Genomic DNA, 12,996 nt, shown 5'->3' with positions numbered 1-12,996 from the left:
CTGTGTCAGGGCTGGACGCCCCAGAAAGGCCCCCAGTCTGTGCCTTCTCCTTCCCAGCTGCGACGGACAGCCTCACTGCAACCCCCGGGGCATCCACAGTGGACACTTGACCACCGACCTGCCACCGGGCCTCAGTTTCCCCATTGGAAGGGTGGGGTCAACGACTAGCTTTCTCAGACGAGTCCCGTGAGCGTGGTTAGGAAAAGTACTGGGTTAAGGTTAGAGGGTACAAAGAATGCCAGTCCAGGAATACCAAAACTAGCTTTAATTTCTCCAAAAGTCATGTTGAGCTGCATAAAAACTGTTTCCGGGGGAGGCCCAGAGAGTCCCTGCCACCCAGGCCAGGTGCCCCTAGAAGTTCTCCAGCAGGCCCAGAATGCGCTTCTGCTCGTTCTCCCGGAACTCCGGGCTCCGGCCGTCCCCGATGTTCTCCGCATACTCTGGGGAGACAAGGGCAGGGTTAGGGGTGGGGTCCATCGTGCCCAGGTCACTTCAGACCTCTCCCTGAACCCCAGCTCCCATGGGTGCATGCTGTTTTAACGTCTCCGACGGTACCCACAGGGGCAGCTGTGGCCAAACTTGAGGCCCTCGGTGGAGGCGGCCCAGCTCCCCTCTCCTGCCCACATTCCTCCCCGAGCGCAGCCTTTATTCACTCAACACACACAGTGGATGCTGCTGAGGGCAGGTGCTGCCCAGATCAGTGGTTCTCAGGGCATTCGACCCCCAACCCACAGCAGCAAGGTCACCCAGGGACTTGTTAGAGACGCAGACGTGGGCACCCAATCCGGACTACTTATGAGGAAGTGAGGAGGAGGGGGCCCAGCAGGCCGGCTGAGCAAGTCCTCCAGGCAGTGCTGATGCTGCTCAGTCTGAGAACCACTGAGGCAATGCGGATAAAGCCTGATCAAAGCCGGTGAAAAGCTCTGAGCTTGTGGAGTCTACTTTCTAGTTGGGGAGACAAATGGAAACGTAAATAAAATACACAGGGTGGCTGTCAGAAGGCCTCACAGAGCTGGGGGATCCCACACCCGCAGCAGGCGCGTGTGGGAGCATCTGGGAGAGAGCGGCAGAGTGGCCAGCGGTGCAGGGGTTGAGAGGGGAGCAGGCCCGTTCCCTCGGAGGGTGAGCAAGGGGACTGGAGTGTGGAGTGCGGAGCCAGGGAGGGGGCGAGCTGCTGCCTGGACTTTGGCCTTTCCCCCGAGATGGGCAGTTACAGCATAGAAATGGCATGATTTGGCTTTTAACCAGCTCACTCTGGCTACTGCGTGGAAGATGCCCTGAAGGGGCCACGGCAGAGGGGAGCCTTCAGATTTGAGATGTATGCCGACAGACTGGAAACGGGGTGTGAGAGGAGATGCGGATTCTGAAGTCACCAAGAAATAAGTGGTGGAGAGGGTGGTAGTGAGCCCCAAAGTCCTCCAAGGAGTGGGGGGATCAGTGCCTGCACTACCAAGGAGGGTGCTGGGGTACAGACCACTGACATGGGATTCAAACAGATGGATTTGGGGGGGCAGGGAGGGAGAAAGAACAGGTCTGGAGAGGCTGGAGGGGAGCAGAGAGGAGCCCTCCTCTGTCTCCACTGGTAGAGATCGGGCGGGAGGAAAGAGGTACCAGGTGAGAGGGCCCGTCCCAGGAAGAGGCGGTTTCAGGGAGAGAGGAAGATAGAGGACATAGGCCCAGAGACGGTGGGAAGACAGGCGATGCTGCTGCTGCTGCTGCGGACAGGTTTCTAGAGGACACGGTCAAAGAGGGTCAAGGGGGGTAACTGTGCGGTCGCGCTTACCCGGCTGTCCCAGCATGATGCTGGACACCCCTCCGTTTTACTCTCCCAAGTGTCCCAGCCCCCGCCCCAGATTCCACGGTCACCCGGTTTTCGGAGGCAGAGAGGGGTGGGCTACGGCGCAGAGAGGATGTGTAGAGCTTGGGATGAGAGGGCAGGGCCTGAGTGGTGAGGGGGCCCCGGCTTCCTGCTTCGACCCCACGCACAGGAACACAGAGCCTGGTGGACAGGGAGGGAGGACAGCGACCCGGCTCCTCTGTGCGCTGACCGTGCCCTGCCCTCGCCCTCCGAGACGGGGGGCAACACCGTGGGCCCTGCTTGAACACTGACCGACTCACAGTCCTAGGTGGCCTTGCCTGGTCTCCTCTGAAAATGCACGTCAAGAGCCTAGAAACAGCACGCGCTCAGGAAACACTTGATCCCTCCTGTGCTTGCTTTGCTTGGGCCAGCAACGACTCTCACGAAAATGCCACACATCCCTCAAGGACCTTCTTAAAGGACACCTTCTCCTCGAAGCCCCGCCTGGTCACCTCTGACTCTTGCTCCCCCGTCCTCAGGCCTCTGTCCCCATTGCAAGGCTGACTTCTAGATCATTCTCTAGTCTCCCCTCTCCCGCTGGACTGGCAGCCTCATGAAGGGAGGGGCTTTCACCGGCCAGCTCACTGCCAGCAGAGCCTGGCTGAGAGCCAACTCCAGGTTGGGTGCTGTGAATATGCTCTCAGAGCCTGTGCATCGCCCCCAGCTCCCTGACGGGGGTGGCCCAAGAAGGAACAAGAGAAGAGCTTTCTGCATAATAAAACACCTGCAGATCCACATCAGACCCAGACTGGGGGGAAGAGAAGAAAGTGTGCAGACCCTCCCCCACCTCCCGACCGCACCCCGCCCGCCGGGGAAATTATCTTGCTCCTGCCACTTCGTCATGTCTCCTCCATCCTCTTTATTACTTTGGACATGCGCCGGAAAATGGGATTTGGGTTTCAGACATGTGCCAGCTGTGTGCCTCCCCCCGGAAATCATCCCCTTCTGTGAGGCCCATCCATCACCTCCAGCAGCACGGGCTGTGGTCCCTTCTATTAAGGCTCCTCAAAGGGCAGTCTGGGGGGACAGGAGAGTGGGAACTGGGCCACAGGACAAGGTTAGGGGCTGTCTGTAAGTGCTATCTCTTACTGCCTGAGAACGATCTAGTCGCTGCCCCGGGAGAGAGAAATGACCATTACAGCATTTAATACCCTCAGAGGGATGGTCTGAAAGCAAGAGTCTTAATGGATTGAACTAACACTTTGTTCTCCTAATGTATTCTCAGACCCAGGAGAGAGGGAAGAGGAGAAAGAGTCTGATCCTTTGGGGCAGAGTGATTTTCCAAGTAAAGCCAGCTTCCCTGGAGGGACCTAATCTCTTTCGAGGGATGCACAAAGTACAGAACCAAAGCCTGTATCCATCCCCTTGCTGAATCACCCCTCCCGAGGCCTTAGAAAAACACGTGCCACCACTGAAACCAGAGCATCCGCCCGATGGACGGGTCTCCTGTGTTGCTCCGAGTTCGGGGAACAAGACAGTCAGGTCACCCGCTGTCTGGAAGTGGGCCGTGAAGGAAGTTAGTCAGATCTGGGAGAGGGGCTGCCTTGTATTCGGTGGAGAGGAACTCACACGTAGTGAACACTGATTAGGGGCCAGGCATTTATACGTTTTTATATTGTCTCGTTCAATCTCTGCAGCCTTCCTCCAAAGCCCAGGCACCATCTCTGTTTACAGGCGGGGAAACGGAGGGCTTCTCAGAACTGAAGCCACCCGCCCAAGTCTAGGATGCAGAGGAGCTGAGAGTCAAACCAAGCCTTGTGTGCGGAGTGAAAAGGGCACCTCAAAACCACGGGAGGGCGGGGGAGCTGGTCCCTGCGGAGGCAGCCTCTCACCTAAGCAGTCTCCTACCCTGCCTGTTCCCCATCCTGGGAGGGGAGAAACCTCCAAAGCAGCCCAGCCCTGGCAGGGCATCTGGCTACAACACCTCATAAAAGGTAAGGCCCTGGAGGGAATGGCCAGAGGTAAAGGGGCCTCAGTGGTCAGAACAGATGTGGAGGGGGTTGCCGAGGCCACGGACCCTCAGGCCGGGTCACCAAATGTCAGGGCTGGTGGGGCCCTCAGAAATGTCCCACAGTGAGCCAGCCACAGAGCCAGGCCCAGAACCAGGTCTGGCGAGCCCCTGGTGCTCTGCCACTGGCCCTTCCTTTTCCACCCCTTACCCCGCATCCTCCACCCCTTACCCCAACTCCTTCTTTGTTTCCAGAGTAGAATCCTGTTTGGAGCAAATCTTGGTGGAGCCAGCCATGGCTGGTTATTATAGCTGCTGCAGCACTTTATAAATATTGAACAGATTCCTCCCAGAGGGGTTGGGAAAGAGTTCTCTTTGCTGGGTGTGCGCACACACATGTGCGTGTGTGTTTGTGTGTGTGTGTGTGAGACAGGGAGAGAGAAGGCAGGAGAAAGAGATGCTAGATGAAGGGAGAACTTTGGGGTTGGGGAGGGAGGCAGGCGAGTCCGGCCGGAGAGTGAGAAAGACGGCGTTCACATCAACTCCCGTCTCCACTTCCCCAGCATTTTCAAATGCTCTTATAACAAAGGCTTTGATGGAGCTCAAAAACAGGCAGCAGTGCTGAACGCATACATATTAAAGCAAACTTCAGACAGCAGGTTTACTCTTCAGACATGGAGGACAAGCTGTTCTGTTTATGTTAAGAGGGAGAGGGGCGCCCGGCTGGCGGGAGGGCAAGGACTGTCTTCCGGGACAGGGACTAGGACCAGGGCTCACACAAGCCCGTTTAGGGCCCTGGACCGTAAGCCTTAAACACGCACCCATTACATTAAAAAGTGCAGGGGGAAGAGGGAGCAGGGAGAAGAGGAATGCCCATATTTTTACACTGAAAACTGTGGAAGACATGGAAATAATCACAAAATACAAACGGGAAAGTAAAATCCTTGAGGTCTAACAGAGCTTCCTTAACGCCAGTGATGAACATGGAAGCGCTAAGGTCACTTCTCTAGGAGAAGGCTGTGTTGCGGCTGCAAGTGGGGATAGAGGTTTCACCAGGGGGGTCATTCAAATGAAACCCACTTAAAAAAGAGAGGGAAACTTACCCTTTGCTGACGATGCTAACAGGGCCACACTCCCAGAGTCCATTTTCCCAAAGACGCTTGAGCTGGTTGGAAAAGCACCACCCACCCCGCCCACCCCCCGCCAGGCCCCAAGGAGTGTGGTCTGGGTACTGGGCCACGGGCCTTCCTGCCTGCATCTGAGTCTAGGCTACTGCCAGCACTGGCGGAAGGATGAGGCCAGGGAAGGGAAGGAAGGAAACTGCCAGTAAGTATTCTGTTCCGGGCCCCAACTGTATCTCAAGCTCACCTGCCCGAGGGCAGCATTCACTTTGGGTTTGTTTTCCACAAAGGAAGAAACCGAGGCTCAAACATGTTATGTACTCACTCTCCCCAAGTTAGAGGGCCAGAATGCATGCTGGTCTGTGCCTCTCAGCCTACTTCTTCCCTCAGGAACCGGACACGAATCCCAACAGTGAAGGCAGCTGACGTTATCGGGCGCCTATTATGTGCCTCATCTAATTCTCACAGCAACCTTCCAAGGCAGGTCATCCTCGCCTTACAGCTGCAGGGACCGTGGCTTAGAGAGGGGCAGGCCCAAGGTTAACACACAGGCCTCTCTCCAGGATCCTTTTCCTGCCTCCAAAACCCCAGAGGCTGTAGCAGCTGTGACCTGGTCCAAGGCACACACACACCCACGTGCCATCCAAAGGCAAATTCCATCAGCTTCTGCAGCTGTAAAATCTCAGGTTACCAACAGCCCCAAATCAATATGGAGGTACATGTTTATGAACTTCTCAGAGAAGACGTCGAGCCATAAAGCGCACACGGACATCAAAGGGCTGGGAGGGAGCCAACCTCTGAAAGCATTCTGGAGTCTCTGGCTCAGTCTTTTCGCCACCAGTCAAAGAGTTTTGAGTGGGTAATCCTCTAAGCGGTCCTCTGCCAAACAGCCCGGCACCACATGATCTTCCAACAACTTCCACCAGCGACTGAAACATGCAGGAGACGCACCAGAGGCTTCCATGGCAACCCCCTGGCACCAGAATTTGTACTAAAAGTATTCCCAGGTCACAGCTCCCACTCCTCACCCAAGGAGAGGACCACTCAATGTACACCCGCCTCTGTCTGCAGAGGTCCTTCACATGCTTCGAGAAGGCATGTCCTTACTCAAGACTCCTCCCGTCGTAGGGACAGAATGTACAAGGGTGGCTGCCGGGGCTGAGGGGGGCGGGAATGGGGGGTAAGTGTTTAATGGGTAGGGTTGCGGTTCTGCAAGATGAAAATAAGTTCTATGGACAAGTGGAGGTGAGGGCTGCAATAGGTAAAATGTAAGTCCTAGGCATATTTTAAAAAAACAAAAAAACCAAGCACCTCCTTCTATGCAGCTTCTCTGGATCTTCAAGAGCCTTTTTTAATCTCCAGCAGAATGAACTGTGCCTTCCTGTCATATCTTAGCACCGACTTCCATCTCCTTTTTTTTTTTTTTTTTTTTTTGTCTTTTTGGGGCCGCGCCTGAAGCATATGGATGTTACCAGGCTAGGGGTCTAATTGGAGCTATAGCTGCTGGCCTACACCACAGCCACAGCAACTCGGGATGTGAGCCTGTCTGTGACCTACACCACAGCTCAAGGCAGCGCCAGATCCTTAACCCACTGAGCGAGCCCAGGGATCTAACCCACAACCTCATGGTTCCTAGTTGGATTTGTTTCTGCTGCGCCATGACGGGAACTCCTTCAATCTCCTTTGTGTTGTGGTTCTTTATTTCACCTGTGGTGGGACCATATTCCCCTGGGGACAGGGCTTCCTAAGTGTCTCATTCATCTAAGGAGCCCACCTAGTGCCCTGCGATGCCACTGGGTGCTCTGGTAAAGGTGCACACCCTGAATTTTCTTTCTTAAAAGGCTGTAGGAGTGTATCAGCCCACTGGCACAGTCAGAGCTTTCCTTTATGCCAGATGATAGACTGACTGCACACAGTCCTGAGTTTGGATCCAGTTTCCAGCACTACATCCCTTAACCTCCATGGGTCTTGGCTACCTTCTCTGCAAGCTGGAGACTGTGATCCTGCTTTCCGGGCTATTGTGAGAACCAGAGAACATACACCGAAAGCTTGGCACAGAGGATGTGTCTGGGAGTGACTGCTCTGCCCACTGTGGTCCCGATTTCTGGAATAGCACAAAGAAGCCTAAAGCACCACCCCAGCAGCATCCCCAACAAGCAGGAGCTGAACCCCTTCTCTGGGCCAGTTGTGGGCCAGGCAGGATGATTGTCACTGCCCGTGAGGAGCATACGGTCCTTCTCTGGCAGAGACTACCATCCCTGAGGTGGGCAGCACAGGCCTCAGGCCAGAGCTGCTGCCAGTTCCAGGCAAGGCTGGACTTTGGGAGCACCGAGTAAGCACTTTGCAGAAAGAGGCACTCTAATGAGCCGTCAATTATTCCCAGCTCTCTCGCCACCCCCAACAGAAAAGGAGGGAGGAAAATTGTGAGAAGGGGACTGAAATCTAACGGGAAGAGTCCCCTGCTGGGCTTGCCTCATCAGCGTTTTCCTGAGACCTCGAGGGATACATCAGCTGTCATCCTGCCAGCAAAACTTAGGAAATATGGAGGCCATAAAATCAAAGAAAAAAGCTTGCATCTAATTAGTACGTTAAAAAAAAAAAAAAAAAGGAAGCAACCCCAACTGAAAAACAAAATTAAAATCAAAGAGGACAGACTGATGAGCTGGTTTTCTTTATGAGGTTTTGTTTTTTCATGCATTTTGATGGAATGAAGGGTAGAGGGAGGAGGGGGAGGGAGTGAAGGCCATAAGAGGTGGGCCTGGAGCAGAGCCCAGCCCCCATCCGCCGCCCTGCTGTAGCCTCAGCCCTTTGCAGCCTCAGCACCGTCCTGGGGCTGCTCAGAGGGGGCCCGTGGTCCAGCTCCACCACTCAACACCCCAGGCAGGGGGCTTCCCAGGGTCAGTCAGCGTGAGCCCCTTACCTTACCCTGCCTCCTGCCTCTGCAGAGAACTCTCTCTGTCCTGTCTCTCTCTCTTTTTAAGCGGTCAGTGTCCTGTGAGGGCTTCTTTGAACCGGGCAATGGCATCCAATTCCCTAGCTTTAAATATCCCCTCTGTGCTAATGACTTCAAATTGTCATTAGTCACAATGAGAATGTCCACTCTCTGCTGGCCAGCAAAGGGATGAGGGCCTACCCGCACCCCAAACTCGCCATGTACCCACCAGAACTCGAGCGCCTTGCTCAGCAATACGGCCAACCCTGCCCAACTCTCTAGCCCTGCCTCCCACACCCCACTTGCCCTGGGCCTCTGCTCCCTCTGCGGGGCTGTGCCTTTCCTTCCCTGGATTCTGGGTCTGGCCGGTGCCTCCATTACTGCCTCCTTATCACTCCCTTAACACCCTGCTCACAACTTTAAAGCAGCACTTATCACATTGTAATTAGCTTCGAGGATTTCTCCCCACTAGACCGTGAACCCTCAAGGATGAGGATCTTAGTTATTCTTCCTTGTATCTCTAGGACTGGATTCAGAGCCTGGCAGCCAGCAAGGCTAGCTGAGAAGTTGCTGGAATGTGTGTCTGGCTTGGCTTGAATGAGCGTTGGCCATTTCTGCATCTCTATCCCCCAGAAGAGCATGAGCTCCATGAGGGCAGGCGCCGTGGGACCTTAGCAGTACAGTATGTAGGGCCATGCTGAGCCCTGGGGAGAGTCTCAGCAAACATTTGCCAGTTTAACTCCACACGAGGGTGGGGTTTAATTCAACATTGCTGGAAATATTCACCAGGTGTCCATTATGTGCCTGGCATTGCTCTAGTGCAGAGGAGACATGGGGAACAAGCCATACAATGTCCCTATGTCACAGAGCTTACATTTTAATGTATGAGACACACAAAACAAGTAAACAAAGACATAAATAATTACAGACTGTGATAAGGGCTAGGAAGGAAATAAACTGGGTGCTGTGATGGGAGATAACAGATGGAGAGAAGTGGATGGATTCAAGGCACAAATGGCAGATTTACTAATGGACTGGCTGTGAAGGGCGAGGGAGAGCGAGCTGAAGGGCTGGACCTGGTCTGGAGGGAGGAGCCCGAGAATCTGGACAGAGACGGGGAAGAAAGCAGGGGAGGGGAACAAGAGCGGGGCAGGGGATGAACGCGGCATCTGTGTAGGTTGCTCGCCTGCCCAGACAGTCAACCAACAAATGTCTATTCAGCACCCAGAATGTGCCTGGCACATTAACAGGCACTCAGGGAATAACCCAGGATCTGAGTGAGAGAGAGTCTGGTTCACAGTATCTGGAAGGTATATGTGCTAGGATTTCTGAAAGAAAAACATCCACCTACTACGTGTCAGCACCTGTTAAAACACCCTTCCTTTCTTCAAAGATCACTGTTTTGATCAGAGGGATGGAGGTGCAGGGAGAAGCCTAAATGCAAGAGAATAGAGCTGAGAGTAATAAAAAGTTCTAATTGAACATGTGGGTGTTAAAAATAAATGCCATTTAAAGGCTGGGGTTGCAAATCACCACAGCTGCACCTTAGGGAGGAGATGGCATGACACTCTGAGGAGTAATTCATGCGAATGTGACACTGAGAATGAGACGGGAGCAGCCAGGATGCCACTATGGGGGATGCTGGGCCAGCTCATGAACCGGTTCCCCCTGTCCTCTCTCTGAGGGAGAGGACCACAGCTTCCAACGCCTCAGATGCTCCGTCTGCAAAATGGGCACAATGGACCCATTTTCCAGTCCTGGGGCTTCGCTCCCACTGTTCCTGGGTTTTGGATGCCCTTGTGCCGGCCTCTAGGACCAGCTCAATGCTCCTACCGCCACAAGGCTTCCCATGGGATTCAGCCACGTCTCACTTCTCATCCTGATGATGACAATGGTGGTGTCACAGTTTATACTCACAAGCGCTAACATTTACTGAGAACTAATTTAAGGTCAGACATTTTCCACGTAGCATCTCATTTAGTCCTTTCACCCCTTCTATGAGGTTCCAGGGCCACTGGGTCTCTTGCCTGTGGTATCACAGTAAATAGCAGAGCCACGATTCAGTTGCAGGAGCCGAAGCCCACAGCCCCTCTTCACTGTATCATATGTATCATTTATTTCCCCATTTCCTCTCCCACCTGTTGTGGGAGTTAGAAGCCACGGACAGGAGAACCCTCTGAGTAAATCTACCCTAATCCCTCACCTTAGAAAGGGGCAGAACAACGGTCAGAGAGAGAAAGATGTGCCTGCCGCTCTGTCCATCACAACCCTCTCTGAACTCTGACGTTATCAGTACTGTAAGTCCAACACAGGCCTCTATGTAGACGGCCACGGGAGTCTGTCTGTGCTAAAGGGCCTGGGGGAGGGCCTGCATCTCAGGGCTGATTGAGAGCTTGCTGGCTGACTGGAGGCCAACTGGGAACCATTCCAGCAGAGTCAGGCCCGGATCAAAGATGCAAGAGTGTTTGAGGGACTCCTAGGGTAGGTGAAGCAAGCTCACCTGAGCGCTTTCTGTGCCCAGGCACTGGAGTGGATGCCATCATGCAGTATATCAGGAACCTTTGCAAAATTCCTTCTAGACCAAGCTCACACGGCTGGGGGAAAGTAGACCAGCTAGCACTGGAAGGCAAGGGTGCTCTTCCACTGCACCACACCGCCTGCCTCGAACTCACTTCCTTCTGATTGCACAATTCCAGGGAGTTCTTGTTACTTTCTTGTTTTGTTTCCCTAAGAAAGCAATTTCCCTCCACTAAAAGCAGTTTGAAACTGGATTTTTTTGTTTCTTGTTTGGTGCTTTTTTTTTTTTTTCTTTTCTTCTTCTTTTTACATTTTAACAAACATTTCCAAGCCCTGGGTGCTTCTTATTTGTTATGTGTTTTAAAAACGCTAGAACTGGAGGGTCAGAGGCAGAGAATAACTGGGCTAGTCACCAGTATTCTAACCAAGATGACCTGGTCACACAGTGAGCCGGACAACACACTTAAGCCTGCAGGGCAGAGAATGAGGCGCACCAAATTCCAGGGATACTGACAGAGACAGAAAAGTAACCATCGCCTAATTCTCTGGAGCCCCAGACACAAGCAAAACGTCCAACTCACCCTTAATGATGTGCCTGACAATTTTGATGGAGCTTCCTCGCATATTTAGGATTTGGTGAACCCTCTGGCGAATCTAATGGGAAAGGGAAAGAGTAGAGAGAGAAAGAAAAAGCATCATTTGTCCTGGTAGCTGCAAAAATATATCGTATCGATAGTATTCACCTCACCTTCATCCCCCAAAAAGAGGGACCGTGTAGAGTGAAGGAATTCAAGGAAAGTGTGATCCACCTCTTTCTATGGGAGTCTCTACTTAAGCAGGTGGCAAGGGAGGGGCGGGGATGCTGGGCCCATCCAGGGGCAGTGCCCGCCTACCTGGGGCACATTGGCATTGCAGATCTCTGCCATGATGTAGCAGATGTGCTGGAGAACAAAGAGCCCTGCATCCAAGCGTCGGAGGTAGAACTCATCCTCGATGTCGTTGTCTATGATTTCTCCACGTCGGACCATGTCCTACAAGGTAATGAACACGTGGGCATAAAAGCTGAACAGTGAGCAGAGGAAGAAAGAATAGGTTTCCAGTCTGCCCAGAAGACACAAAAGAAGAACAACTACAACGACAACAAAAGAAAACCAGTCTGCCTTGATTTGCCTCCTGCTCCTCCCATTACTCTACAAAGTACCTTTTTTTTTGGTCTTTTTTTGTCTTTTCTAGGGCTGCTCCCGTGGCATATGGAGGTTCCCAGGCTAGGGGTCCAATCGGAGCTGCAGCTGCCGTCCTACGCCAAAGCCACAGCAACGCGGGATCTGAGCTGCGTCTGCCACCCACACCACAGCTCACGGCAATGCTGGATCCCCAACCCACTGAGCAAGGCCAGGGATCGAACCTGCAACGTCATGGTTCCTAGTCGGATTCGTTAACTACTGCGCCACGATGGGAACTCCCTATAAAGTATCTTTCTTGTTGTTAATGGACTAGAGGCCCAGGGAGTCAAGATTAAAGCCCCCCCCCCTTTTTTTCCTATACGATGAGTCAAGGCCAAAACGGTCTCATCCACATACTCAACCTGAATAAATAAGCAGATGGGAACACAAATCTAAGCCATTCATCTGCTCGTACTCCTTCTTGACTCTTTGGTGCTGGCCTCCAGAAATAACCTCTCCACAAGACATGCTTAACACTCTTTCCCTTCCAAATCAAGCTAGTGCAGGGAAGAGAGGTCCCCCTTCCTCCACAATTCTGTCTTGGTACCCTGGTGAGGGCACAGGTACCCAATCTATGTGTCTCTTTTGTCTTACATTTTGGCAGATGCAAAATGCTGCCAACCTTTTCATCTCCTTCGATAAGTTCAACACTCCTTCAAGGCCAAAGTCCCTAATGAGTGACAAGGGCCTCTCTCCTAAACGTTTGTTACCCCAGAACTATGAGGTTTGCTGTCCCCATCCATGTCTATTCCTCTCTCGTGGATTCTCAAAAAAAAAAAGCTTTATTTCGATAACAGATCACCCACCATACAATTCACCCATTTAAAGTGTACACTGTAGCAGCTTTTAGTACAGTCGGTGTTGTGCCACCATCGTCACAGCCACTGTGGTACATTTTCTTCCCTGCCACTCCCACAGCCCCCCACCTCTAACAAAAGAGCTCCTCCCCCCAGCTCAAGGCCTTTACTGCCTTCTTTCCTAGAGATTCTGGGGTACCACTCGAGCCAACACTATTTTATTTAATTTTTTAATTAATTTTTTTTTTTTTTTTTTGCTGTATCCATGGCATGTGGAAGCTCCCAGGCCAGGGATCGAACCCGTGCCACAGCAGTGAACTGAGCCTCAGCAGTGACACTGCCAGATGCTTAACCTGCTGAGCCACCCAGGAACTCCACAGTCAACACTATTATTATTATTATTATTGTCTTTTTAGGGCCACATGGGTGGCATATGGAAGTTCCTAGGCTAGGAGTCGAATCAGAGCTGTAGCTACCAGCCTCCACCATAGCTAGACAGGATCTAAGTCACGTCTTTGACCTACACCACAGCTCTTGGAAACATCAGATCCCTAGTCCACTGAGCAAGCCCAGGAATTGAACCCGCATCCTCATGGATAC

General features: G+C 52.7%; 1 protein-coding gene across 1 annotated transcript in view; it reads right to left on the bottom strand.

The window, feature by feature from the left end:
* The window catches only part of CTNNBL1 (beta-catenin-like protein 1), a gene marked incomplete at its 5' end in the record, with an annotated part of 138,913 nt that continues 126,268 nt past the window's right edge, over nt 352–12,996 (bottom strand). Inside the window, 5 exon segments of the mRNA NM_001315760.1 lie at nt 352–440; nt 10,958–11,030; nt 11,270–11,406; nt 11,408–11,413; nt 11,415–11,438. Of these exon segments, the coding sequence (NP_001302689.1) occupies nt 352–440; nt 10,958–11,030; nt 11,270–11,406; nt 11,408–11,413; nt 11,415–11,438 (329 nt within the window).

Source organism: Sus scrofa, chromosome 17 (genome assembly GCF_000003025.6).
Source record: "Sus scrofa isolate TJ Tabasco breed Duroc chromosome 17, Sscrofa11.1, whole genome shotgun sequence".
NCBI classification, from domain to species: domain Eukaryota; kingdom Metazoa; phylum Chordata; class Mammalia; order Artiodactyla; family Suidae; genus Sus; species Sus scrofa.
This window is presented reverse-complemented; position numbering and strand designations above follow the sequence as displayed.